The sequence below is a fragment of the Apiospora aurea genome, assembly GCF_038362705.1.
Source record: "Apiospora aurea strain CBS 24483 chromosome Unknown utg000002l_segment0_segment0, whole genome shotgun sequence".
Classification (NCBI taxonomy): Eukaryota; Fungi; Ascomycota; class Sordariomycetes; order Amphisphaeriales; family Apiosporaceae; genus Apiospora; species Apiospora aurea.
The window spans coordinates 3,242,487-3,268,657 of record NW_027117389.1 but is presented as its reverse complement, the minus strand read 5'-3'; the positions used below and the strand labels follow the sequence as shown (position 1 = coordinate 3,268,657).

General features: G+C 53.9%; 10 protein-coding genes across 10 annotated transcripts; 3 read left to right on the top strand and 7 right to left on the bottom strand.

Moving 5' to 3' along the window:
• Nucleotides 1-878: 878 nt before the first annotated feature.
• Nucleotides 879-1,819, bottom strand: PG986_003384 (uncharacterized protein; the record flags this gene model as incomplete). The annotated part of the gene is made up of 2 exons (XM_066839606.1): nt 879-1,331; nt 1,394-1,819. The coding sequence occupies 2 exons, from the start codon at nt 1,817-1,819 to the stop codon at nt 879-881; spliced, it is 879 nt and encodes a 292-aa protein (XP_066704670.1).
• Nucleotides 1,820-2,706: 887 nt separating this feature from the next.
• PG986_003383 (4'-phosphopantetheinyl transferase A) lies at nt 2,707-3,948 on the bottom strand (the record flags this gene model as incomplete). The annotated part of the gene is made up of 2 exons (XM_066839605.1): nt 2,707-3,612; nt 3,856-3,948. The coding sequence occupies 2 exons, from the start codon at nt 3,946-3,948 to the stop codon at nt 2,707-2,709; spliced, it is 999 nt and encodes a 332-aa protein (XP_066704669.1).
• Nucleotides 3,949-4,675: 727 nt separating this feature from the next.
• PG986_003382 (uncharacterized protein) lies at nt 4,676-5,182 on the bottom strand (the record flags this gene model as incomplete). Its single annotated transcript, XM_066839604.1, has 1 exon — nt 4,676-5,182. One exon carries the CDS (start codon nt 5,180-5,182, stop codon nt 4,676-4,678), a length of 507 nt encoding a protein of 168 aa, XP_066704668.1.
• A 1,244-nt stretch (nt 5,183-6,426) lies between these two features.
• PG986_003381 (iron/ascorbate oxidoreductase) lies at nt 6,427-8,229 on the bottom strand (the record flags this gene model as incomplete). The annotated part of the gene is made up of 1 exon (XM_066839603.1): nt 6,427-8,229. The coding sequence occupies one exon, from the start codon at nt 8,227-8,229 to the stop codon at nt 6,427-6,429; it is 1,803 nt and encodes a 600-aa protein (XP_066704667.1).
• Nucleotides 8,230-9,385: 1,156 nt separating this feature from the next.
• PG986_003380 (heme binding) lies at nt 9,386-9,889 on the top strand (the record flags this gene model as incomplete). The annotated part of the gene is made up of 1 exon (XM_066839602.1): nt 9,386-9,889. One exon carries the CDS (start codon nt 9,386-9,388, stop codon nt 9,887-9,889), a length of 504 nt encoding a protein of 167 aa, XP_066704666.1.
• A 610-nt stretch (nt 9,890-10,499) lies between these two features.
• On the bottom strand, nt 10,500-12,010 carry PG986_003379 (transcriptional activator; the record flags this gene model as incomplete). The annotated part of the gene is made up of 2 exons (XM_066839601.1): nt 10,500-11,693; nt 11,939-12,010. 2 exons carry the CDS (start codon nt 12,008-12,010, stop codon nt 10,500-10,502), a joined length of 1,266 nt encoding a protein of 421 aa, XP_066704665.1.
• A 1,689-nt stretch (nt 12,011-13,699) lies between these two features.
• On the top strand, nt 13,700-14,953 carry PG986_003378 (GCN5-related N acetyltransferase; the record flags this gene model as incomplete). Its single annotated transcript, XM_066839600.1, has 1 exon — nt 13,700-14,953. One exon carries the CDS (start codon nt 13,700-13,702, stop codon nt 14,951-14,953), a length of 1,254 nt encoding a protein of 417 aa, XP_066704664.1.
• A 642-nt stretch (nt 14,954-15,595) lies between these two features.
• Nucleotides 15,596-17,287, bottom strand: PG986_003377 (uncharacterized protein; the record flags this gene model as incomplete). The annotated part of the gene is made up of 3 exons (XM_066839599.1): nt 15,596-16,990; nt 17,051-17,130; nt 17,191-17,287. 3 exons carry the CDS (start codon nt 17,285-17,287, stop codon nt 15,596-15,598), a joined length of 1,572 nt encoding a protein of 523 aa, XP_066704663.1.
• A 2,944-nt stretch (nt 17,288-20,231) lies between these two features.
• PG986_003376 (uncharacterized protein) lies at nt 20,232-21,820 on the bottom strand (the record flags this gene model as incomplete). Its single annotated transcript, XM_066839598.1, has 4 exons — nt 20,232-20,789; nt 20,857-21,194; nt 21,247-21,505; nt 21,587-21,820. The coding sequence occupies 4 exons, from the start codon at nt 21,818-21,820 to the stop codon at nt 20,232-20,234; spliced, it is 1,389 nt and encodes a 462-aa protein (XP_066704662.1).
• A 1,045-nt stretch (nt 21,821-22,865) lies between these two features.
• On the top strand, nt 22,866-23,905 carry PG986_003375 (uncharacterized protein; the record flags this gene model as incomplete). Its single annotated transcript, XM_066839597.1, has 3 exons — nt 22,866-23,107; nt 23,171-23,318; nt 23,399-23,905. 3 exons carry the CDS (start codon nt 22,866-22,868, stop codon nt 23,903-23,905), a joined length of 897 nt encoding a protein of 298 aa, XP_066704661.1.
• Nucleotides 23,906-26,171: the final 2,266 nt, after the last annotated feature.

The window sequence follows — 26,171 nt, the reverse complement described above, 5'->3', positions numbered from 1 at the left end:
GACAGTAGCGTCTCGCAGCGGGCAGATGGTTGACTTGTGTGTTGAAAGTGGAGGAGGAGGAGGTTGAGGAAGAAGAAACGGGCGACGAGCTCGGCTTATACGTGGGGGCAACGGCTGGGTTGAAGAGCTGCTGGTTGCTACGGAGGACGGATGCTGCGGGGGAGGCGGCGGCCGCTCTGGCGGATCTAGAGAAAGCCATGACAACGTTTTCAGTTCTGGCCCTGCCTGCTGCTAGGCCGAAAGCGAGCAGTCACGCAAAGTGTGAAGCTTACAGTATGTGCTAGAAGTCGGCCCAATTGGCCCTTATTGGTTCTGTGGCCAGAGGATACTTTACATCAATGCTTGCGACTGCAGATGCAGCTGCGCAACATGATCCCACGAAGCTTCACCCTTCAACGATCAAGTAGCTACAGTGGATATGCCCAGCTCAGGTAGCTTCCATTAGTGAGGGGTAGTGAGTGCCATTAAGAGCTCCCTGTCGTCAATGAGACGACTCCAAGGTGGGGTTGCAGCGCTGATGATGTCACCCTATACCGGGACATGGCGGCCAGTCATTGGTTGGAATACCCACGTTGTTATCAACACACTACCCGCAGCCTACTTACATGTAGGTACTCTACCCTCGAGCCACGAGATACAGGCCTGGGCATGTTCGAAGTCATTGATGATATAGTTGGTTCGGAAAGTGTTCCTCCATTAATCAAGAAATACCCAGAATAATTGGACAGACAACAATTGATGGATTCCTGCCCATTCAGAACAAGCCACAGCAGTGCCACGAACTTGACCGCGGCCGATACTCGCAGCCACCCATGATGTATCGTCTCCTTCAAATAACTATGAAGCTCGTTCGCGCCCCTTCTCTTCGACCCCTAAACTCAAGCATCCCCATCAACGGTGCCTAGCCGCTCCAAATACTCAAGCGCCAGCGCCGCCGCCTCATCTCCCCCATCCGGCACAATCTTCCTGATAGCCTCAGCCAGTATCGCCGCCTTGCCCGGGTCCGACGCGACGGCCCGCGCCAGCGGCCGGCCCGTCAGTACCCTGCGCGCCGCCTCGTTCCTCTTCCATTTTTTGAGCAGCGCCCGGGACAAGTCCCACCAGCCCCCGTTGCCCCGCGTCCGCGCGTACAAGATCTGCGCCGCCGCGACGGCCTCGCGCTCGGCCCGCATCGTGAGCGTGCGCCGCGCCTCCTCGAACCCGAGCCAGCGCACCCCGTTCGTCCGGTCCTCGTCCCCCAGCCGCGCCGCGTCCGGCTCCCCGTCGCCGCGCGCCGCTGCGCCGCGTAGAAGTAGATGTGCCGGTGCGCCCCCGTCTTCTTGTCGTCGTAGCTCATGGCGTAGACGACGTCCCGGTTCACGGCCGTGACGGTCCCGTTCTCGTTCTGGCGCACGAAGCCCACGTCGTCGACCGTTTCGGGCTTGTCCAGCACGATGCGGGTGTCGAACCCGAGGTACAGGGGCTGCACTTCGACGCCCGTCTCTTCCAGCGTCTCGCGCAGCGCGGCGTCGGCGGGGTCTTCATGCAGGTTCCTCCGGCCCTTGGGGAGCTGGTAGGACTGGTGCTTGGCGTTCAGGAAGACGAGGACCTGCGGGCCGCCCGCCTCTGGCTTGTCTCTGATGGTGACCGTGCCGAAGCTCATCATGAGGCTCTTCATGTCGTAACAGACCGCCCTGTCGTTGTTGTCTTTCCAGTCTTCGGCATTGTACGGCTGTTCGTTGATCTTTTCTATATCCCACCTCCGATCAAGTCTCTGCTTAACCTTGTCGTACTCTAGGCAACTGGTCCTGTCGTCGATTGCATTGCCAATTGGGTCCATGATTTGCCCAGTATATTGATTCAAGGGTGAGAAGTATGAGTATGTATTTCCGGATGCTCTTCGAGAATATCGACGCAATAGGCAGCTTCTGGTATGGTCATTTGATAAAGTAACTGCAGCGGATCAGGCACGCCTGGAGTATTTATGATGGGAGGATTTGAGTTTGGGCCTGGCGTAGCTGACCTTGAAATACCCAACACTCGACAAGATGGTGCGAGGTGAATACCACTTGGTCAAAGAAGCGATGTTATCCCTCCTCGCTTCCTCGAACACTGAACGACAAAGAGACTGGACTATCCCTTGAGACGTGTAACCAGATCGAGAATGTTGGTACTGGGTCACGATCCCTCAACTTCCAACCGCAGGCCGCTGCTATACCAGCATTTCACTACCCTCATGGCGACTCCAGGAATGCTATATGCTGTCCATCCATCCTTTGCAAGGTCCCGTCAGACTCGGTCATCGCAACGTGCATTCTCCGTCACAAACCGGCCATCCGGGACGTCTTATGACAATCGTTTGATCAAGCTGAAAAAGGCCATGCGCTGCTCATGGATCGGCACAGGATCACTCTGGGTTGTGTAAGCATACTTATCAGCCTGTGAAGCATCCATTGCTTCAGGTCTCACAAGGCTTCTTAGGGAATGGCCCATGTAGCAGTGCACGTGCTCTCAGCCTTGAAACCAAGTCCGAGGCAACTCGAGACCCAGACGTAGAAATCTCTATGACTTATCCAACCCTCTAGATCTAGCTGTATCTCTGCGTATCCCACGTAATTTCTGACTGTTGAAGTCATTTGCATGCTGCCCAACGCCAAGACTCATGATGCTTCATACCCCTGACTAGTCTGACCGGGAGCCATCCATCATGGCCAATACAAAAATCAATCAGGCACTCCCCTCGGCCTCGACGAATTGGACAATCGTCTCGACATCCACAACCTCGAAGGCGCCTAGGTGCCACCCCAGCCCGACCTCCTTGTTCTTCGGGGTCCGCACCGCGGTGCCGAGCATATAATCCGGCCCGAGCGAGCGGAGGCAGATATTGGCATCGTCGACCCTCTGCCCCTCAAACGTGACCTCGTGTGTCGTGATGACCTGGCCCGTCCCGTCGGCCCCCTGCTGGAACGCGCCCCCCTCCGCCGTGACCGGCTCCGGCGCGCGGACCTCGACGAAGTTCAGGTCGCCCAGCCAGGGGGCCAGCAGGGCCTCGCCCGTCATCTTGACGTAGGCCTCGCGCAGGCACCACAGGGCGTAAAACCGGCGGAGCTTGGCGTCGGCGACCTTCTCGGACGTCGTCGGGGCCACAGCCGATGACACAGAAGCCGAGGCCGCCGCCGCGAACTCGCGGCTCTTGAGGTACGCCGTCTCGCCGCGGCCGAAGACGTCGGAGTGCATGTCGACAAAGTAGTCCCAGCCCTCGTCGCGGACCATGCGCAGGTCGCGGTCGCGGCGCTCGCTGACGCAGACGATGTCCACGCCCACGTCGGCCTCCGCCGCCTCCTCGCGGTCCTCCGAAGCAGCAGCAGTCGAGGCCACGAGGGCCACGAGGCCGGCCTGGTGCGACACGTTGAACCAGCAGGGCTGCCGGCCGTCATCTCCGGCGAGAAAGACGGGCTTCTTGTTGGCGTCGCGCGTCAGCTTGGTGGCGGACCAGGGGATCCCCAGGGTGCGCGCCAGCACGTAGTGCTTGAGCAGGTGCGAGGCCAGGCTCATCTTGGCGTCGCGGACGAAGAAGTACTTGAGCACGCCCGCGCGCTCCTCGGGCGTGAGGATGGCGAGGGCCCTCGGTGCCTGGAACGGCGCGCAGTCAGCAGCTAGCTCTCCTGGTATTCATCATCGTGATCGGGTATCATTGTGTATTTTTATTTATTTGTTTCTTTTCTTCTCTCTTCTCTCCAGGGAATCAGCAGTCAGTAACCGATCGCTGGAAGCAAAGAGAAAGAGAAGAAGTCGATGGTGTAGTGCCCGGGAAGTGTCATCCGCGCCGGAGCTTCGGAGCTGCTCGGAGAGGGAAGTGTGCGCGGTGGAGCTTACGGCCTGTTCAAGATCTTTGGTCTTGGCCGCTTGGGGCCAGAGATCACGGGTGTCCACGAGCCATTGTATGATGGAGGTGTTTGACGAAGCCATTGCGCCGGCACCAAAGCTATATCAGAGCAGAGCGAGGTTGTGTGAAGATAGCAAGAGAGAGAGAATGCAACTTGAGTCTGTTTGCTCAATTGGAGAGAGATGAGCATGTAAGCACGCACATGCACGCTCAGCCATTAGTTGAAGTTGAGCCTTAGGTGGGGGCGGGTCTCCTGGCTTGGCAGCTTGACACACCCACGCCTTGGGATCAGTCCAACTACATCCAGTATAGCAGAAACGTTATAGTGTCACTAATACTCCGAGATCAGCGTTCTGCACGGGCTTTCCCGTCAACTAGTCCTCCCTTTCCCGCACCTAGCTGGCCTAAATACATAATTCTGGTCTATTTCCATTTGACTACACCACAGGGCATCCCCAACATCGTCATTGACATTGCCACAGGCGAATAGCATGCTCGCTTTAGTTATATTGACGGTCGGTATTCACACCAAGTCTTTACTGGAATGGGGGCTGATATGGTATCAATTGGTTGTGTGGATCCTGTCTCTGTCCCCTCCTTCCCTTCTGTCCTGAGCCAGGCATCGTATATCCCATCGCCTTGGGTAAAGCATGATCAATAGGCAATACAGCTCAGTAGTCCATGTCTCAGTAAAAACACATCGCTAGCCAGCGATATCATTGCCGGCTCTCCCGATATCACCACCATTGCTACCCCGGATCTGTGGTATTGTGGAAAGCAAATCGCTAGGTAAGGGTTAATCCAATACTACTAGCCAGTTGTCTCATTGCAAGTCGTCTTTGGTTGCTGGCTCTCGGCCGCCTTGTACTCCTTGAGAATGATGTTATTCACCTCTTCGCCCAAGAAGCAGTCGCGGTAGGAGCCCGACATCATATAGTCTCTGAGCGAAGCGGGTGTGATGTCGTGGACTGGGTACTGGAAGTCCAAGAGAGGTCGGATCTTGGGACTCGGTGGAGGCGAGATTGGCAGCTGGCACTGACTCGACGACGATGACGACGACTCCTCGTCTACCTGTGTTGGTGCCTTGCCCTGCTTCCGTTCTGTCTTCCTGCTCTTAGCCTCGCTGTGATCGGAAGAAGTGCTGCCCTCGGAATTGGTTGTGGGGGGTGTGATCATTGATCGAGACCGAATCAGTTTCTTGGCAACTTGAACACGACAGACCTTGCGCCTCTTGACGTGTCTGGCATTCACATCGTCTTCCTGCCGAGGCCTCTTCCTGTTGGCCTGGCACTCAGGTTGACTTGGGCTGGTATTCATCTTGACTGAGAAGTGATCAGGAGTGATTAAGAGTGATGAAGAGCAAGGGAGAGTGATTGAAGATTATATTGGAAAGATAGTGGTAGTAGGATGTTCAGGGGCAGAACAGTCTCAATAAGTAGATGATTGATTGTGGTGAATGGATGTCCAAGAGGGAGAAGATGGTCAGAATTGATCCAGAGGTCGGGCCATGTAAGTAGGCTGCTGCTAACATACTGCTTGCCTTTCTCCGGTACTTGCTGGTGTAGTAAGGTTCTGACGACTGTTCGACCCGATCAGGAAGGAACTATGTCGTCTGGTCTGGTGGACCGAGAGAACGGCTCGAAAACTTTACATGTCCCAGGCCAGGTGCAATCAGCACCCGTGGAGGGCGGCAGGGAAAGCGGATTCCTCTTGGGAGCACACCCAGGACAACTCGACTGGCTCGTCGAAGCCCAGCTGATGAACTTCAAACCAAGGCAACCTCGATTAAATCTACAACCATAATGGCAAATGAAGCAGGAACAGCTCAAGTGTGAAGCCCAACCTGTGAATCCGAGTTATCATTTACCTACAGAGTACTTAATGCTTTTGGTGCAGTGCCTTCCGAGTTCTCTGGCACGACAGAAATGCGCTGGCCCAATGCATCTAGAGCATCCACTAGTGGGCGTCGACTGATCAGTAAATACCACATGATGGTGCAAGTTCGGGTAGGTGTCTTTAACTTTACTATGCCCCGAGTTAGATTCTTGGTGGCCCCTTTGTCGTAGCCTGTTCAATGGCAGGACATCGGGTCGGGTGGTTGCTTCAATGGAATAAACTTTACCGAATGGATGGATGGCCCGTTAAAACGATCAACGGCGAGATCGAAATCAGTCCACCGGATATAATATGGGTGGATTTAGCGAAGACGCCGCGCAGCCTGCCAGTATCAATGGTCGGCCTGTATTCCAGATCTTGAGCGATCAAGATGCAATATCCGCATGAACCATGCGCTGCCAGATCAAGGTTGGGGTTTTGATATGAATATCTGAGGTGCCGTCTCAGTGACGCAGTGAAATTGTTGCAGTTCAACAGCCTTTGGAAAAGTCCATCATGCGGAGTGTATCAGTACAGTATATAAGGACAGTGGAGTCTATTTTGAGGTAATATATTCGGCTGATTGGATTGTGGTATAGGATAGCTTCGGAGCAATCCACCACTGTCTGAAATGAATGCTGGACATGGTACGTTTATCTATAGATGATCGGTATAATTGTTGACCCTTATTCGGTATGCTGCTTGGCCCTTCGTGTCCTTCGTCGAGACAGCGATGCCGGAGCCTGGATAGTAAAGGCGAAGACGGTTGTTGGTTCAGGTTCCTCACCTTCGGCCGCGGTAGCATCTTCCTTTTCCGCAGTCTTATCACTGCTCGCTTTCTCGAGCGCCTTTGTGCCAGCCTCCTTCGTCTCATGGGCGTCCTCAGCCTTCTTAATGACGTTTCCATCCCCATCAACTTCGACAACGATGTCTTCCTTGTCAAGGGTGCCGTCCTCTGTGTATATCCACATCTCGTGCAATTCGCCTCTAAACAACCCAGTAATCCAAACGGCAAATACCACACCAGGTACAAGGTATAGTAAAGCGGGTTGAGCATGCTTGAAGACGAGGAGCATCATAAGCGTAACCATCATGCCAAGTAGGTAGCCAGTCATGGCAGCATGGAAATAGGTCTTTGGGAAGTTCGCAGCCTTCAGAGCAGGAGTGGTAGCATTGGTGCTTTGCCAAAAGAACCTTCCAAGCCCCGTAGTCCAGAACCAGTTACCCCATTGGCTCTTTGGGTTTACATAGTCAGGCCTAACGATCATCGGCTGTGTCTGCGTGCTGGTGACAACTTGGCCAGAGTTTCCGTCGGTCGTCTTGAGGTCAATGGAGACCTGCTTCTTTTGACGGTGATAGTACAAGAAGTGATCAAAACGTAGGCATAGGCCAACAAACATGCCTGGGACAACAATGTCACCGAGACCAAGCATGCTAGCTTTCTGTGGGCCCTCGAACACTAGTTTAATAGGCACGTCAAGCTTCGTAGCCACTGTGACCATATATGGGCTGGAATGGGTGTCAGTAATCGTGTGCTTGATAAAGGGGTTGGCTAATACTGACGTGTAGAAGACCATATAGATATCGTAGAAGAAAAGCCCGAAGAGGACACAGCTGCCAGTTGTGAAAGTCGTCGGGGACATCATGATGATGCCCGCATACGAAAAAGCATAGCCCATGATGTTCGATAACATCACCGAGTTCGTAGTGTGGTAGATTATGTTGGCAACGACGGCCAGGACAACCCCGAGAATATCAAGAAACTTGACGTGGAAGCTTTCTTCCACAAAGGGGAGAAACGTGAAATTGACTTTCCACTGCTCCTGCATGATCAATCGAAAGACCCACAAGGAAGATGACAGGCCCGGCTGCTTCATCTTGGACAGGTAATTGCCCGGCAATGGGGACTGTATCTCGGCTTCGTATATGTGCTCTCCTGACTCGGAGATGCGGTACTGGGATCGCTTGTGGTTGTCAAAGTGGAGGAGACTTCCATCATGTGCTCTCCATACCTCGGGAAATACCATGCTGAAGATGAGTTGCAAGCCGTCCGAGAACAGCTTCCCCATGCTGGCTAGCGACATGACGGAGAAATAGACCCCGAGTATCTTGTTGAGAATGGCAGGATCCTCGAGCCACTTGATCAGATAGTACAGACCCACGAGCATCATACCAGCCAAGATGGGAAACATGATTGCATCAGAAAGTAGCAAACCCTGGACATACTCATCCTCGCTGCTTTCGTCGGATTTCTTTCCATGCTTGCCCTTTTTCTTCTTGGGCAGCCGAGCGCTAGGCGGGCGTCGGAGCGCGGCTTGTGAAGACACATAGATACATGCCATAGCACTGCCTACAATGCGCGCTTCCAGGAGGAGGAAATCCCGGTTATTCCATATGGCAGCAGGCCATTGGGATATGGATTCAGCCAGGGTGAGGTTGCCGGTGAAACTCATGCCTTCGGCTGCACCAGGCGAAGTTGCATTTGCCATGATGTGTAAATGCGGTAGTGGGTAACCCGTTTGAACGGATCCAGGTAGTTGATTGCTAGGACAGAGGACGATGTAGACCGAGATGCTAACAGATGCGACGGAGGGACGTCTTATAAGAGGGCTTGGTATGAAACCCTATTAGGTATCCCACTTATGTGAGGTAAGGAGTACCTCCGGCTGCCAACCTGACAGGCCGAGTTTCAAAACGTGGCAAGACAGGGAAGCCCAGCTTGGATGTCCGTCCAGCTTTGTCAAGACTGGGAAGCTGCAGTTCTTGATTCTAAGGTGACTGACTGCTTGAATGCAATGCTGCGACGTATGTATGTAAAGTACCTAAGGTAACCTTACTTGTACGTATGCAGCGATTCTGTGGGCGGCCTAGAAAAGAGAAAGAGCGACGTCTTGATGACCAAGGTGCACGTTGGTTTTGAGCCGATTGAATCACACACCAACGAGTGGGTTGAAGCAGCACGAGCAGCAAATTGGCGACAGAGTACTCCTTGAGCAACGCATGCGGGTAGAGAGAGAGCGCGCTTGGGGAAATCGCAGTATATGTTTGCAAAGAAGACGAAGGCAATCCCGTAGATGCGGAGAGTAGAGAAGGAGATGCCGTTGGATTTATTGCCGCCTTCACGTCGATTGAAGATTCAGTCATCGGCTTGCTGCTGTCCACAATTGAAGCTGCTCGCTGTATGGGGAAGCAAGGAGGCCGGCCCCGTAGGTACAGTGCAGCCTTGCAGTGCAGGCAGCGGCCTAGTGAGTGCACTGTATCTTTAGCGGCAGTCGTAGCCCACCCATTTCTTCTACTGTATGTCCACGCCCGACAATTTCGTCATTTTCTCCCGTCGCGACTGGGCCCCTGCCAGTCGAAGTCACAGCCCGTACACCCGTCTAATTTTTGCTAGGTACTATTGGGCGGGTGATGGCAGTACGGTCTTGAGCCTCAAGTTGGTACCATTCAAAGGTCCAAGAACGCATCCAACTCCTTTTTGGTTACACACAAAATACAAACTGCACCTGTAACTCCAATAGCCCAAGACAATAGTTTGGGTTACGGCAAGCACCACCACCATTCCGCCCGTCTGTCATACACGAGCTTGCCTCTCATCCCCTTCCTCACCATCTCCCACCAAACAAGTCACCACCAACTCCCAAGATGGCAAGCAAGAGCAACACCGTCCTCCTGGAGACGAGCATGGGCCCCGTCACCGTGGAGCTGTACCGCGACCACGCCCCGCGCACGTGCGAGAACTTCGCGCAGCTGGCGCGGCGGTCCTACTACGACGGCGTCATCTTCCACCGCATCATCCCGGGCTTCATGGCCCAGACCGGCGACCCCACGGGCACCGGGCGCGGCGGCAGCAGCATCTACGGCGACAAGTTCGAGGACGAGATCGCCCCGGGCCTGCGCCACACCGGCGCCGGCGTCCTCAGCATGGCCAACGCCGGGCCCAACACCAACGGCAGCCAGTTCTTCATCACGCTCGCCCCGACCCCCTGGCTCGACGGCAAGCACACCATCTTCGGCCGCGTCAAGAGCGGCATGGGCGTCGTCAAGCGCATGGGTCTCGTGCGCACGGGGGCCGACGACCGGCCCGCCGAGGAGGTCAAAATCCTGCGGGCTAAGGTCCTGGAGGAGGATGGAGGCGCCGACGAGTAAGACTGCACGTAACGCGGCGCGGCTGGCTTCTTGAGTAATGTAGCAGGGTCATTGGCCAGAATAGCGCAACGGACTTGAGGAAGGCTGGTTTACCCAAAGAAAATGAATCACGTGCCCAGTTGACGATCGTCATCCGGGCATAGTTTGGAGAGCTACAATTTTGGTCACCATAAGCCGGCGTTTGGAGTACTTTGTAGATAGGAATGTGTCTCGTTCTAGGCCGAAGCCAGAAGAACAGGCACGTCAAAAAGGATATTCAATTTTTCGAAATCATCGCCAAACTCTTCCGTTTCTTTTGCGGGGCTAAAAATATAATGGCTGATCTTGAATGTTACATATGTTCAATGACGCCTTTATAATACACGCTGAAGTGTGATGATGAGTTCTCGTCTCAAAACGCCGTTTTCCATGATGCAAAAGGTATGCCCAACCGAGTGACCGCCGGCATGACATGGCAGTCAAAAGCAACAAACCCCTGAACCCCAAATTCATGCAGAGATGTCGCGTAATACAGAGTGGAAGTTGAAGGTGATGGCATCGCTATGTCACAGAGACTTGCAATTGCCGAAACGTTCGGGAAAAGATGAAGAATATGGAAGGAGAAGAGGTATCATACAACGGGCGGCGAGGATAGAGTACCAGAGCTTTCGCTCTCGCCATCATCTCCACCTCCTCCACCGGAGCCGTTACTCTTGGATGTCTTGCCGTTCTTTGTGTTGCCCGGCGACGAGAGCAACGGCTTCGAGACGCCAAGTTTGAGCTTCTTGGCCGGACTGGGTGCCTTAGAAACCTTCTTCTTAGGCGCAACTTCGACGGTCGAACCCTCGGCATCGTCGTCGTCCACTTTCTGCTCGACGCTCAATAGAGAACTAGTCTTGACTTTTTCCTTCTTCAATCCAGATCCGCTGCCACCCTTCGTCTTCAATATGACTTTCTTGGTCGGGTTTGCAGCGCTGGGTTTGAGCTTCTTCTTCTTGTGGGCATCGTTGTCCGTATCATCATCATCTTCCACATCATCGCTATCGCGCTTCTTAGGACTGCTGGCTCGCGATCCGGGCAACGGGGTACCTTTCTGGCTGTTCGGGGGTGTACCGTCACCCTGACTGCCATTGTGAGCACCGTTACTGCTTCCGTTGCTAATCTTCTGCGCAGCTGCACGACTGGCATTGCGACCGCTGTTTCCGATACATGATCCCATGTGGTTGTTCAACCGAGTGACCAGAATGCAGCGTTTGCACTTGACACATGTGGCCGACGGGAATGAGAGTACGTTTGGTGGCCGCGATGCAGCGCCTCCTTTGCCACCGCCTCCCTCCTCAGGCGTCGGTGTTGCACCGGGTGTGTCTTGGGGCGTCGTCTCGACCTTCTTCTCCATATCCTTCTTCTTCTTGCCCCTGCCTGGACCCTGGGCGACCCATGTTTGACCGTAGATGTCGTAACCGGGCTTGTCGATGTAGGGGTGCTTTTTGCAGTATATTATGCTGGGGTCTGGCTTCCGCGCGCCCTTTCCATCAGTCGGGTAGAGAAGGCGCGGTAGGTGGCATCTCGGGCAGAGAATATCCTTGGTGGTTTCCAGGGGGTTGCCCTTTAGCAGTGTTCTACCCTCGTCGTAGACCGCAGCGTCCGTCTCTGCCCTGATGTCGGGTCTTGTCTCGGTGGCAAGTGACGAGTCTGAGGCGTCGGAAGCCAGCTTCTCGACACGGATAGCAGCTGTCGCAGCACGGGCAATCTTCTCGTCTCGGTGTACCTTGATCAACAAATCATGTACGATGTTGTATAATAAATCATCAAGGACAGTGTGCGCCTACATGGTGACGGGCAATTAGTTACACCTTCCTCATCCAGCCTTGTCCCGTGACGTGAGAGCGCGCGCGTGTGCGTGCCTGTGTGTACTGCGGATGATGCCGTGGGGCCATGTGCAAGGCAGGCAGCCAAAGCCGTAGGATTAGGTTGCAGGTAGGACAAGTGGTAGCAAGTGCGTATGGTGGTAGGTAGGTTATGTAGTTTGTTGTGCTATTTAATAGGTAATGGGTAGAAAGGAAGACTTACGAGCTTATCCATGCTGCCGGCATCATCAGCGGCCTTGATGATGCCAGCCTTTCCCGTGTTGGACGACGACATTTTGCGACAGATAGCCTGGTTTTGCCAAAGGACCGCCTGTCGATGAAATGAAGTGATCAGTTGGGGGGGTTTTGGATTCAATGAAGATTTCCAAGCCTGGGTTTTGAGCCGGGAAGGTTTTCCTTAATTCCGCGTCAACCAACCAGTCCAATCGATAACGCCAACTTGAGAGAGTCTTACCGGGGGAAAGGCTGAATTGGGTAGTATGTAATGTAAAAGTGGTTGGCCTGACCTTGAGGCTCAGCACGCAGCACAGACGGTGTCAATGCTAGCTAGAGCTGTTTGCTGTGCTGCTGGCGAACGAGGCCGGGACTGGCTGACTGGATAGAAAATCACCCGGCGGCAGAGTGATAGAAAAGATAGCCCCTGTCCGAAAAATAAAGTAGACTGACTTCTGTTCCGACAGCATGTGCTGCACTCTGGGGTCCGCTGTCAAGTGACGTGACAGAGATTGGGTTGGGAGTTGGTTAGATGTATCCGTAGGTTGAAGGAGACTTCGACTTTGGCGCGCGCAAGGGTCAAACGGGGTCTGCCTGCAGGTGCTGGTCGGTCGCTGGAGTTAGTCGGGCCAGACGAAACAGTAAGTCAAGTCAGGATGAACCGATGGGTTGAGTTGTTGTTCCCACTAATATCGAATCGGAAGCTGTATACGCCCTGGCCTCCAATTCCCGACTCGGTATTGGAAGTGTCAGGTAGGCAGGAGCTGGTTTTGTTGTAGTCGGGTCGGGTGGTTGATAGGGACTTCGCTGACAGGCTGCTGACATTGGGAAATTAGCATCAGAGACGGGGGAAAAAAAAGTCTCGTGAGCCCAGAGAACAAACGAACGACCTGCATGAGCTACGCCGAATAGAAACAATCAAAAGATTGGCAGCCTGCCCGTGAGTCTGATTTATGACATATTGCTTATTAGCACAACGCGACTCAATTGGAGACCTCCTGTTAGCAAGCAAACAATCGCATAGTTGTTATAAGTACACTGCTGGATTTTCGTAGTCTGCTAAAGGATCAAGATATCATAGCATCACTTGAGCAGTGCAATGAGAGGTGACTGTACAAGGCAACGTACATGTAGCTACTTGTATTCTATATGAAGAACGTAATACAATAAGCAGGCAAGGTTTGCTCTGTTGCTAAGCATGTTGCTGTTTTCGCAGACGTCCAATACTGTCAATACATACAAAAACAAACTTGTCAAACTCCTGTTTTGGATGATTTCAAGATATAGAACAGGAAAATATTATTATTATCAAAGTCGACTTTGTGTCCACGCAGCCGCCGATCCCGTCGTGTCCTGGAGCTGGAGCTGGCGCTGGAGCTATCGAGTATGGATGTATGTAGGATAAGCCTGGGTTGTGTACCGGATCGCTCCGCCTAAGGCCTAACTAAAAGGCCTGGCTACGCTGCGAACGATGGGGCGACCACTGACTTGACCCCACGAGGCCTAGGCCCAGCGAATCCAAGCCGCGCAAGCCAAGGAATCTGGCTGCATGCCACTCTCATGATGAAGCTAAAACTAACGAGGTATTACCCATTGACAGCAGGACTTCTTTTCCATCTTGTTTCAAAAAACTGTCACTTCTGCTCAACCTGCCTTGCTCGGCAGGACTACTTCTCTTCTTTGTACGATCTGTTCTTTTCTCGAGCTGCCACTCGTTCAGCTCCTCCTCGTTCTGTTTTACGTACGAACCATGTCGCTCCCTTCGCACAATGGCGGGCAGTCGTCGATCCGGTCTTTCTTCCAGCCCAAGCAGCCCACGTATGCTGCCCCTCCATCCGCAGCGGCGGCATCACAAGCAGCAGCAGCTCCCGCCGAAGTGACAGCCCAACAACAACAACAACAGCCACCGGTCCTGCAAGAAAGGAGCAATCAACCGTCGCCACAGCAGCCTGTAGCAGTAGCAGCCGCCGCCGACCCACTGGCGGCAGCACCACCGCCCTCCGTCGCCATCCCCGGCGCGAAACCGACCCATCACCCCAACATCACCATCTCGCCGATCCTCCCGTCGCACATCCCATCCCTGCGCCGCATCACCGCGCGCCTCCTGCCCGTGCGGTACTCCGACTCCTTCTACGCGGCCCTGTCCGACCCGGACTCCTCGGGCGCATTCTCGCGCGTCCTCCTCTGGACCGACGAAAACAACGACGCCTCCAACAACAACAACAAACCCACCGTCATCGGCGGCCTCGTCTGCCGCCCCGAGAAGCTCTACCAGCCCCGGCCCGACGAGCCCTTCGTCGACGCCATCCCCAACGCCCTCTACATCCAGTCCCTCGTGCTCAACGAGCCCTACCGCCGGCTCGGGCTCGCGGGCGCCCTGCTGAACGAGGTCTGCGGCCTCGCGGCGCGGGACGCCCGCTGGGCCTGCCGCACCGTCTGCGCGCACGTCTGGACCCAGAACAGCGAGGGCATGGCCTGGTACGTGGCCCGCGGTTTCTCACGCATCGATCCCCCTGTCGACGCCTACTACCGCATGCTCACGCCCAACGATGCCTGGATCGTGCGGCGCGAGATCGGCGGAGGCTCCGGCGGCGTGCTGGACACCCTGCAGCAGCAGCAGCAGCAACAACAACAACAAAACTACAACAAAAGCAACATCAATGGCCAGTCAACGGCGGCGATGACGAACGGCGGCAGCGAGGCCGCGTCCAGAGCCACGCCAGCTGTTATGAGCTTCACGAACTCGTCGCCATTGCCGTCCCCTAACGGTCTCCCCCCATGGGCGGTCCCCCGAGACCCGGGCCGAGCCCCCAGCCCGGCGTCCGGCCAATCGTTCCAGAACGCGCGGCCCGAGACCGAATGGAACGACCTGCCGGCCGAGATGTCGCGGACCCTAGCGGTGCCGGGCAGTGGCGTGAGCTCGGGCGCCAGCTCCCGGAGCAGCTCGACCCTGCGCAAAAAGCGAGACCGGGCCTACCCGGCAGCTGCGTTCGGGGTCAAGTAGTGAGTGGATATGTCGAACTCGTGCAGGTAATAAAGGGCAAGCAAGGGACTCTTTGTACAGACTTAATGATATATATATATATATATACACGACTACTACTCTGTCGGATCAAGCGCTGATCTGCCTATCCGAGGTTGATGGTTTAGAGGTGTTATTGGAGGAAGGAAAATGTGGCCTTAATTCAGTTGTATAAGAAGTATTCCCCCCATTCTGCATGCTCGGTCAATCTTGCTGGAATCGCAATGGAATGACAATAGAGTCCTGAATATAGGTTTCATGAGTTGCGGTCGGCCTTGCATTCTCTTGGGTTGCCGTTTCTGAGACTACGTTGACACATGCAAGTATCACAATGATAAAGGAGGTTACCAAAATGTGTTGTTTTGATAGTTCATTTTTGTAATGATATATATATTGCAATTGATGAGAACCCTGTCCGAATTCTTGTGCCTTTCCATCCTTGCCCAGTATATCGTGAAGAGCAAAATAACCCAACAGACCCCAGAACTCCGTATCCGTGTGCATGCTTGCCTAGTGTCGGCATCATGAATATCATCAAGCGTCATCTTTAATAAGCGGCGGTTGCTCATCCTGTTCGCGCGTACATGATTCTACTGTATGTTCATTGTCGGCGAAGGGGTTCCTCTAGGCCACCGTCGTCGAGCTGCCCATACCGGGAATTACCGACGACACCTTCTCGGCGATGCTGGCCAGGAAACCAGTGGTGTGCTTCTCCATGCCGGCGGCAACCAGGGCAATGAGAGCTGCTCCCACACCGCTGCCGTCCTTGGCAATACCGATGCGGATTCGCTTGGCGCCCTCGGGACCGATACCCTCAATGACGTTGAAAGCCTCATAGATCATGTCGCGGAAGTAAGGGTAGTGCTCGACCAAGCTGCCGTCTACACCGATATCGATAGGCTCGTCGGTGTTGCTCTTGAGGAGACCGCTTTGGAGCACGATGGCGCCAATAGCGACTGCTGACAATCGCGCGGCACGCCGGCCGACGGCGTAGGCAACGTCCTTGAAGGCACGCGCATCTTCCAATGAGGCCGCATAGATCTTGAGCTCCTTCTCGAGTTCCTGGCGCAATGTCACAAGGTCAGGTGTGCTGTCGGCTCCCGCGATGGAAAGAATAGAGCTGTCGAGACCCCATTGTTGGCGGATGGTTGAGTCGGGTCCAATGGTGGTGGTGGACTTCCAGTCGTTCTGGCTCGAATTCTCATCCTTGAACAGCGAGATCTTGGGGTTCTGGAGCATCTCATTTATTACAAGACGCACAATCTCGCCCAAGAACATCCCCGAGACTCGCTTCTCGAACATCTGGATGCCGGGGTTGACACTCTTTTGGTCAAGCAATATATCGTAAGACGTGTTAGGGAGGACATTCAGCTGGTTGTCGAAAGAGCCCCACTCCGTGTTGACTACCATGTCGCCTGACGTCTTGTCAAACTCGCCCACGATGGGCTTCTTGATGTTTGCTGCCTTTTCAACGTAGGCGCCGTTTGTACCAGTGCCAAAGATGGCACCCAGCAACGTGCCTGCCTTGCCTGGCGATGTGTAGGAGCGAGCCATGAGGGTGCCGACGGTATCGTTGACCAAAGCCGCCACCTTGACGGGGAGCTTCAGCTTATCCAGTTCCGCCTGCAGGAGGGCACAGACATCCTTGCCAACAGCGTCGGGGATATCGAATCCTTTCGTCCACCGAATCAGGGTGCCCTTATTAATGCCACTTTGCTGGACGGGGAAGCTGAAGGTGAAGCCTAGCCGGAAGATGTGCTCGTCTTTGTAGCCCTCGGGGGTGCTCACTGTGTTGCGGCGGCGAATGCGTGTCTCGAAGTAATCTTCGTGGTGTGCCCGCAGGAACTCCTCGACCTGCTTAGCCAGGAAACCGAATAGATCCTCTGCCTTCTTTGCCACCATGAGCTCTTTGGGGATGGCGACCTTGTTGTAGGTGAGGTTGAAGGTTGTGTCGCCATTGAGGTGAATTGAGCATACTCGGAAGTTTGTGCCACCCAGGTCAACCGCCAGGTACAAGCCCTATTTTTGTCAGGTTACTCGGGCTGAATGTTTGTACGTGCTTGGGGCGGGCAAACTCACCTTCTCGGTGCCGTTGGGGACACCTGTGACGTAGGTCGGGATCTGGCTCATGCTGGTTCCATCGTGCTCCAACCCCTCGTCTAAAAAAAGGAAGCTGTGTCAGTAACGCGAAACTGGAATTGGCGAATCATTAAGCTTACTCATTTGTCGCAGGAACTCCTGTACGCCTTTGTTCACATCCGCGTCTGTGTAATCGAACTGCGCCGTGATGCGCTTCGTTTCCTCAACGAGCGCCATGGTGCGTGGTCTGGATATGGGAGGGGCAGTGGGAAAAGGTTGGGGACTTTCGCAGACGGGCTCTTGAAGAACAGCAGCTGGGGGAGAAAAGGCAGAGCGAGTAAAAGGTTGTGAGGTAAATATGCGAGAATAATGAGACTTGGCGTCAGTGAGGAAGAGTTGGACAACCTTTATGTATGGAGGGGTACAACTGCTAGTCAGCACTTCAAATACTTCACGGTGTAGACAGGGCGATGTGTGTGTGACGAAAGTCGATGCGGGGTGTGGAGCCGCAGTCGGGTTGCCCTGGAGCTAGAAAGGCAGAGGGGGCATGGAAGGAGCAAGAAAATAACTCGTGTGATCGTGGACTGAGCTGCCGGACGTACCAGGACTAGAACCAGGAAGGCCAAGGAAACCAGGTGAATGAAGCGCAGCGAGCTCTGGCTTGTCGGCTTGCCCTGTCGGGCCTTCTCATTCTGAGGAGTAATTTCGGAGCTCTTGGTGTCACCACCGGCTGGAGGGCGAGGGGTTGTCGCGCCATTCGGCGCCTCGCCAGCGTTGGGACGACAGCTTGACGACGGGGGGGGGGATTGAGGGACCAGGGAGATCGCGGGGCTCCTCTCGCTCTTCTCCAGTGGGGATATCGGAGTGTCCCAGACTTGTGGGTGGTAGGATTGCTTGCTTGCAGCGTGCTTTCCTCGTGCAAGCCTGCCACTGAGCCTTGGGGGGCCAATGCGTGCCCAGGACAAGCAGCCGACTTTCCCTAGGCCTACAACGGCTGCAGCCAATAAACGGCCTCGTTTCCTGGGCTTTCCCCCTTAAACGGCCCTTCTGCGCTCGATAATTAAGCCGGAGTCGAGTCTCAGCGGAGCTGGAATGAGGTCATTCGATCCACCTCGCACGAGAAAAAACTGTTCGCGGGCCAGATCGGGTACGTACCGCGAGGCCAAAGTGACCAGGTGAGCTGCTGCTGCACTGCGGCCAGCAGATGTTGGCCAGATGTCGTTGGTACCGGGCAGCCCGAAGGAGTGGTTTTTTTCCCTTGGGAAGACGAGGAAATTCCCTCCACCTGCCTGTTTAATCCTGACTGCGGTCTTGTTCGCTTCTGGCAAGATATCCCCAGAGTTCCCCAGTGCAAGCAATTACCGGGGTTTCCGCATGAGTTAGGTAAGGAGGTAGTAAGCGGCTTGGTATTGGTATAGTAATGCCGAGTCGAGCTGAGGCTGGCGGACCCGTGACCTGGAAAGATTCTCGATGATCTGATGGGCTCTTTGGCTGCTGGGGAAATGAAGGATACGTTACTCCGCTCCAGCCCCGGATCACTAGTAGACCATGAGGAGAGAATCGTGCTGCACTACTAATTTCCGGACGCAGGTGACAATGTCAACTTCACGATCCTGGGCCTAGGAGGAGCAGGCGAGCCTCGGGACTGTCGCGACGAAGGAGAGCCGAACCGGTAAGCGGCTTCCCGGGGGGTGCAAGTCGGAGTCAGATCGTGAGATGTCAAACGATGCACGCAAGCACGCCGATGAAGTTCAAGCAAAGAATCGGAAGACTTAACGGTACATCATTCTATGAAGCGAGATGTGCAAAGGGGGCCTGGATTGAGCAATAGTTCGGGGGAAAGTGAGTGAGTACGAAGATCAGAGAGAGCGAGCTGGTCATCAGAGCACACGGACTGAGGAAGAAGAAGTGGCCACGACGACGGTGGACGAAATGGGTTGTGAAGGTGGGGGGACTATGGCCGAGTTGGAACCCGTCCAGCCACACGGCCGACTGAATCAAGACGGAAGGTACAGGAGGGGATCGGACGGTCCACGATGAGTGCCTCGCTTCAAAAATTGCAATTGCAGGTGGTTTTTAATCCAATAGGTTCAGTGGTAATAAGTTGCATGTGAGATTACAGACTGGGAATTGAAGTGTGGTGATTCCCGACTTGCAGCGCAGAAAATGGGCAAATTACTAGAAATACTTCTGAGCATTGTGCAAGATAGGAGAAAGCCCCATCGCGGGTGGGAAACTTTACGATATTGTTATCTTATGCCCTTCTGGACGATTCGTTGGCGTATCACGCGCCTCTCTCATTCGTACTGACTGGAGGAGCGGGTCTGGCTGAAGTAGGTAAAATTAGAAGCAATGGACGGGACGTACGTTTCGATTAACGAGACTGCTCGCTTTCTCTCTCTGTTTTCAACATCGATCTTCACAATGCATTTGTTCGATTGGTCGTATTCCAGTTAGCTAGGTGCCCTCACCAGCCGATATACTTGCTTTAGGCCAATTCTATAGGCAGATCGTTTGCTTGTCTGTCCAATAGAATAACACGTTCAAATCTTTACCGTGTCCACTTGAGGTGAGGTAGCCTGGCAACCTGGGTTCCAAGGTTGCCTATTCTGAACTCCAGGCAAGGCAAGCTACGGTTGTTTCCCCCCTGATCTTCAAGAATTGCTCCAGCCAGGTCTGGCTTGGATACATGAAATTGGCACCAAAGGAATGGAATGTGTAAATTGCAATGATTCCGACTACTGTACAACATAATTGGCTCCTCTTCTCACCGAAGTTTCTGTGCTGCAGCCAATCGCCATTGATTGCGAGCGCGGACGGGAATGGCCAAAGCCGGGTTCGCACCTGGAGTCTGACCTTGGAAAAACCCAGTAATATAATGCATTTGCCACTGTATACCAATCCTACATACATCACAACAATATCCGTTACGGACACAAAACCCTGGGTTCTATTTCTCTGAGACACGCCCGAGCTACTGGGCAAGGTAGCGCCGAGAAACGAGGAATGCCACCAGAAGCAATGATGCACAAGTAAGAAACACGTGGTTTCGGTGTGCATCGCCTGTCCGCTTGTTGTCAGTCACACAGCATAAATTGATGGGCGTGTTGTCACCGCCTCCCTTCCATGTTGTGTAAGGAAGGCGGGAGGCGGGAAAGTAGGGCCGGCTGGGGCAAAGGGCTTACTTACCTTCGACGTCTAAGCTGTGTGCGACCACGACAAATACGTTGAGCGGGAATCGCAGGATGCTGTACACGCGGCCACGGATACCGTCCTCGATCAGTTCGCTCTTGAGTTGCGCCATGCTGGGAAAGTAGGCGCCAATGCAGCCTTCGAGCAGGCACAGGGCCCAGAAGAGGAGGTGCTCGTCCTGCAGCATAGCGGCCAGGGACAAGCAGCTAGCCACGACGAGCGTCACCGTCATGAGCGTACCGGCCGTGCTCTGCACCGTCTTGGCCGAGGTCTGCAGCGTGAAGATGGCCGAGCCCGCCATCATGGCGCACATGAAGCTCGAGAAGATGAGCCCGTACGGAAGGTCCTCATCTGTGGAACCCGACTGCGTGCGGGCGCTCTTCAGGGCGGCGGACCAGAAAAATATGAACAGGTACATGGTGCCTTCGAAGAAGCACGAGGTGATACCCAGGGACAGGATCTTGGCGTCGCCTAGAATGACTGAGAGGCCGCCCTTCAGGTCCTGCAACGAAGTCTGCTCGGTCGACCGCGCACCGTAATTCTCATTCTGTGAAAGCCATGTCAGACTCCGAAGGTATCAACTTTTATCGGTTAGAGGAGTTCCGCATCCATACCCAAATTCTCGAGATCATATAGGCTGCGCCAACGCAGCACATCCCGGCGGCCATGAACGGCCAGGTACGCGTGCCAGAGTACGTGACGAGGATGTCGCCAAACACACCCGAGGCAATGGCTACCACACAACTCAGCGTGGTCATGTTGCCAAACACGGTGCTCAGCTCGAGGCCGCTCGTATGCAGGCCCTGCTCGTGGTACGTCGAGATCATCCAGGCCTCGAATACGCTGAAGAGCAACGTCGTCGAGACGCCGCCGGTGAGACGCCCGAAGAACAAGACAGGTAAACTGTCGCTCAGCATGGTCAGGCACGTAATGATGTACAGGCCGCAGTACACTAGTGAGTCGCATCTCGTGTCAGCATCAGTCCTCCGTATATTATGGCATACACGGCGCAGAGCCCTTCAATGGCTCGGTCTCGCGCTGATTCGCCAGATTGTACGAGCCACGAGCCTGCTCCAAATACAGTGTCAGAGGGGAGAGCAGCCACTCACACAGGCACGCCCGTTTCCGCCCAAATCTATCGGCCAGTCCACCAGCAAATGAGGCGCTGATTCCTCCCGATACGAAGCCAGCAGCGTACAGAGCTGCAACCGTTTTCTCTGGCAAGCTCTTCTCGTACTTGTAGATGGCGTAGATATGAGGACCCTATCAGCAATAACAGTCAGTAGTCGGTCAGTATCACTCCTCCTGGCCCATTCCTCTCCTGGGGGACCAACAACTACATACCTGAAACCAATCCGCTGCCACAGAGAGCGCATAGGGCAAGAAGAAGTCGAGTTGGAAACGGCGAGCCGCGCTAGCATCTGGCCCCTTCTCCGCGGTCTCGAGGTCGTCCGAACCGGCCAACGATGTGTCGATGCTCTCCCTCCTGCCCTTGTCGCTGCTGCTGTTGTATTGTCGGTACAGCAAGTAGCCATTGGTGGCCACAAAGATAGCCAAGTTCAGCTGGTAGAAGTCCATTCTGTCAGTGTTGCTCGTGAGCGAGGAAAACGAAGGGAGCAATGGAGGTTCTTTTGCATTTCTCTCCTTTGGAACCCCGCGGTGATGATGGGAGAAAGCTTTGGGAACACCCCATTCTTATCGGAAGAAGACAAGTGCAGACATTAGCTCAATATGACACGGTCATCATTGGGTTGCACCATCCTCGCTGCTTCTACGTGGCTGTATTCGTGGACTCAGGGGGGCTCCTCCGTTGTGCTAGCTCCGTCTTCATCTCGCACAAGGCGTAGTATTTTCTATGATTGACATATCAATTGTCTCACTTGAAGTTCTGATCATGTCAGACGATGCATTTCTCACGTCTTGCTGATGCCGTGGGGTCATTCAAGAGCCTATCTACATTCCTATCGCGTTTTTGAACTGGTCCACTACTTCGCCTCTGGGGCAGTCAGCTTACTCATATGTGCGTAGACAACTTGATGCTGTTTCCAGAGGGATATTCGTGCTCGTTTTGGGTCGTCCTGCTCTTAACGTGTGCTACTACTTCCGGTTGGCTGAGAATGAGATGGCCTGGCTCATAGCAAATCAGCTTTGCGCAGTATCCATCGTAGTGATAAGCCACCCAAAGCCTTCTCCAGCAATCTTCAGCTGACACTGCAATTGAATGGAACAGATATTTGTTTTCAACTTGTATGCACGTAACTCCTCCCAAAGAAGAATTCTTTTTCTAATCATCTGGAAGTGGCGCTGTCTGGACCCTAGGCGCTGAATCTAGGGATATTCACTTGGTAGTACTGTGGTTAAGACATTGTCTGTCCATTCTTTGCACCTTCACCCCCTTTATCAAGGGGTAATCTAACTCGAGTAACTCAGGTACCCTTTTCGATTATCCCCGTCTTCATAAGCTGAGGCACTTGTAAGCTGCATGCGTGTTGTGAATACATTTCAGTCAGCTCTACCCAGCACTCTTTCCTTTCTCCCCCTTCATCATCCCACTGCCCTGCAGTCCTTGATTGCAACAATCTGTAGCCCATCGAGAACCCTCCTCGTTGCTCCGAACTTCAACATGGCTGCCTCGCGAGTGCACTACATTCTGCTTGCAGCAGCATCCATCCTGCTCTTCCTTGGTATCGCCCATCAACATGATCAAGTCAGAGAGACATTGCACAATGCATGGCACAAGGGAACTGGCGCTGCCAGCACTGGTGGCGGCAACAAAATTGACCCCAGTGTCAACCTCGAGCCAGAGGGTCATGGAGCTGCTGTTGCCTCCCCGCCCCAGGTGGCTGCTTCAGCGGAAGTCGCGAGGTAAGAGGACATGCCCTTGTAAAGGATCTTCAGCAAGGCGGCGTACTCACCACTAGGACTTAGTAACGCTCCAACCTTTCACGAGATCGCTTTGAAGTACGGAACGGACAAGGTAACGACCCATCAGTACTGGTTCATGTACGACAAGCACTTCCCCGCCATCCGCAACAAGAAGCTCAAGATGCTCGAGATTGGACTTGGTTGCGATATGGTAAGTACCTGATCTCCTTCCCTCCCCCTTTATTTGGCGATGGATTCTTGTCAGGCTCATGCTGATACCGAGGGAAATAGAACTATGGACCGGGCAAGTCCTACTACACCTGGCTGGAGTATTTCCCTAACGTAGATCTGTACTACATGGAGTACGACGGCGCGTGCGCGGAAAAGTGGTCGGCGGAAACGATGGGCGCAACCATCTACGCGGGCGATCAGGCGGACAAAGTGTTCCTGCAGAAGTTCATCGACGAGACGGGCGGCAACTTCGACATCATCATCGACGACGGCGGCCACAGGATGAACCAGCAGCAGGTGTCGCTGGAGGTGCTCTGGAAGATTGTCAAGCCGGGCGGCATGTACTTCATCGAGGACCTGCAGACGTCGTTCATGGATAGCTACGGCGGCGACGGCCAGGGCGGCAAGGATCCAAACAAGCACACCATGAGCAAGGTCATCTACGAGCTCATCGACGACAAGCTCCAGCCTGACGGCACCCGGCACGCTATTAGCGCTGAGATGCGCAGCATCGAATGTATGAGAGAGGTGTGCTTGTTCCAGAAGAAAGAGGAAGGCACCCTCTAGAGTATATGGAAGTAGCCAGATGCGAGAGGAACTGTTGAGCTTGTAAGAGGCGATAGATTGGGCATTATCTGGGGGCTCAAAGGGGTCTTTCGGTTAGAGGCCTATGACGTTGTATAATAGATGTACCTACCGAGTGGTGCCTTCTCTCCCACAGTTAATTCATTGATGTTCCTCACGCCCTTCACATTGTGACCCTCAACAAGAGCGTGATATGGCCTAACTGTTCAGGAGCATATAGGAGCGAACATATCTTCGTTCGGTCTATAGTGAGTTGGCTCGATACCTAACCTAGTGTGGACCCTTTCGAGTTAGCTTGTAAGCCGAGTTTGATACAGACAGATATGCGCAAAGGGAAGAACAACGAGATGCAATACGACAACCAGAAGATCACGTCCTTACCAACCCATATCGAACAGTATCTAGAAGCTGTCTTATTGGGCTTGGAAGTATCCGTTTCGGAGCTACCAGACAACATTATCTTGCCTCATAATGGGGTTACCAGAACCTGAAAAAAAACCCACATACGGCTTTAGGCCAGCATATGCTTGCGCGGCTCGTATTAGTCAGATAGTGATGGCGTTGCTGATTATAGCTCTCAGAGAGCCTCGATCCTCACTTCGTTGGTGGCGTCGATCAAAGTTCTGTCGAGTAGAATTGCCTACCTGCCAACTACATGTGTGAAATGAAACCATCCAGGCGGCTGATTCAGGGATGTTTCCACGGCGCGATTCCAAGCGGCACAGGTGAACCTAAGCCTGGGTCACTTCATGCAGTTGCTACTGCAGGTAATCAGGAGACTTGCGCCCGCCTCCGTTGCCACGATATATAGTTGCATTGCATGTTACCGGCGAGTCTCGATCGCAGGTGGTGCGCCGCTCTCGCCCCCAAACAGTAATCAGACCAGTTCTCGGGCATGTTGTGCAGCGGCCACCTATCGTTGGGCCAGACAATTTGGGGGCTATCGCCAGATGTGTCAGGGGAGCACACCACCCCCCGGAGCCGCCAGCGAGCCATGTGGCAAATTCTGCGGCGTCGTTGACACTGACCTGCAGAATGACGCCACCGTAGGATTTGCCCAGGAGTGAGGTTAAGCGTGTTGGTTTGGCTGCATGGTCGAGTCGACCCTTTGGTTTTGACCAGATGCCCAAGTTTGGCGCTTTCAGTACACAGCCATAAGCTCACACACAACCAGTCTTCGTTGAGTGCCTGAAAATTGCAGGCGTGCTGATAACACGTATTCTACCAAGCGGAGACGATTTGGATGCTGTGCAAGGAAGAATATCTGCAAGTCCTTGGACTTTGCATCATGGCCAGGAGTTTGAAGTCCTCTATTTGGCTGGGTGATAGGACTTCTAGCAGTTGGAGCGCGGATAGACTTGCTGCAAGGAATCTAACCTAGGATGCTCCTCGCAGCCCACCCTAAGTTACTACCCCACTACAACGAATGAGCCAATGCATGCTAGTTGGAGTGAAGGGGGATGGAGGGTGGGAACAGAAAGTTCTAACCCCTGTCAGCCTGCCGCGGTGGACTATCGCTTAGAGGGAGGCAGGGAGGCTCAGCAGCCCAGCCTCGCCCATCCTGGTCTGAGTCTTGGTACTGGGGGATCAGAGTTGAAACGAACATGCTTATTGGAGTTGGGTGTATAAGATCCTGCCCGACAACTGGCAAATTGCAAGAGTTGAAAATTGGGCATCGCATGCAGAGTCAATAGCATTGATGCTTGGTGCGATTCATGGATGAGGGGGGGATTGATCACCTACTCTTTAGGTAATCGAGTGATGTTGGGCATCAAACCCTCCGACCCGGGGCAGTGGCACATATTATCTCATGGGCGTTCTGTGGTTCCCTAACAGAGCATCAATCACTCGAATTCTGGCCCCCGAAATCGCCCGTCAGCCATTGGCCGCATCGGCTTTTATGTGATAGTGGTTTGGTGTTTTTGTCCTACCCAGAACCATGGATGTAAGCTCAAACATCAACATATACACCATACAAATGTGACCTCGAACATACTGCCGAATATAGACCAAAATCATCGGGCACCTACATACAATATGATGCACATCCTGCTCCACATTTGGCCGTAGATAGCTTTTTCAGCTCTCATGGATGTGGGTTCTCAGGGACCTAGGACTCTGTCGATCACAGCAGTTCCAGAGAATACTATAACCTAGCTTGAAGTTGTGCCAAAGAGCTGATAGAATCCCGCATCGTGAAGCACTCCAGCTGTTATATGTAGATTAGCAGCGATGTGCTTCAAAAGGA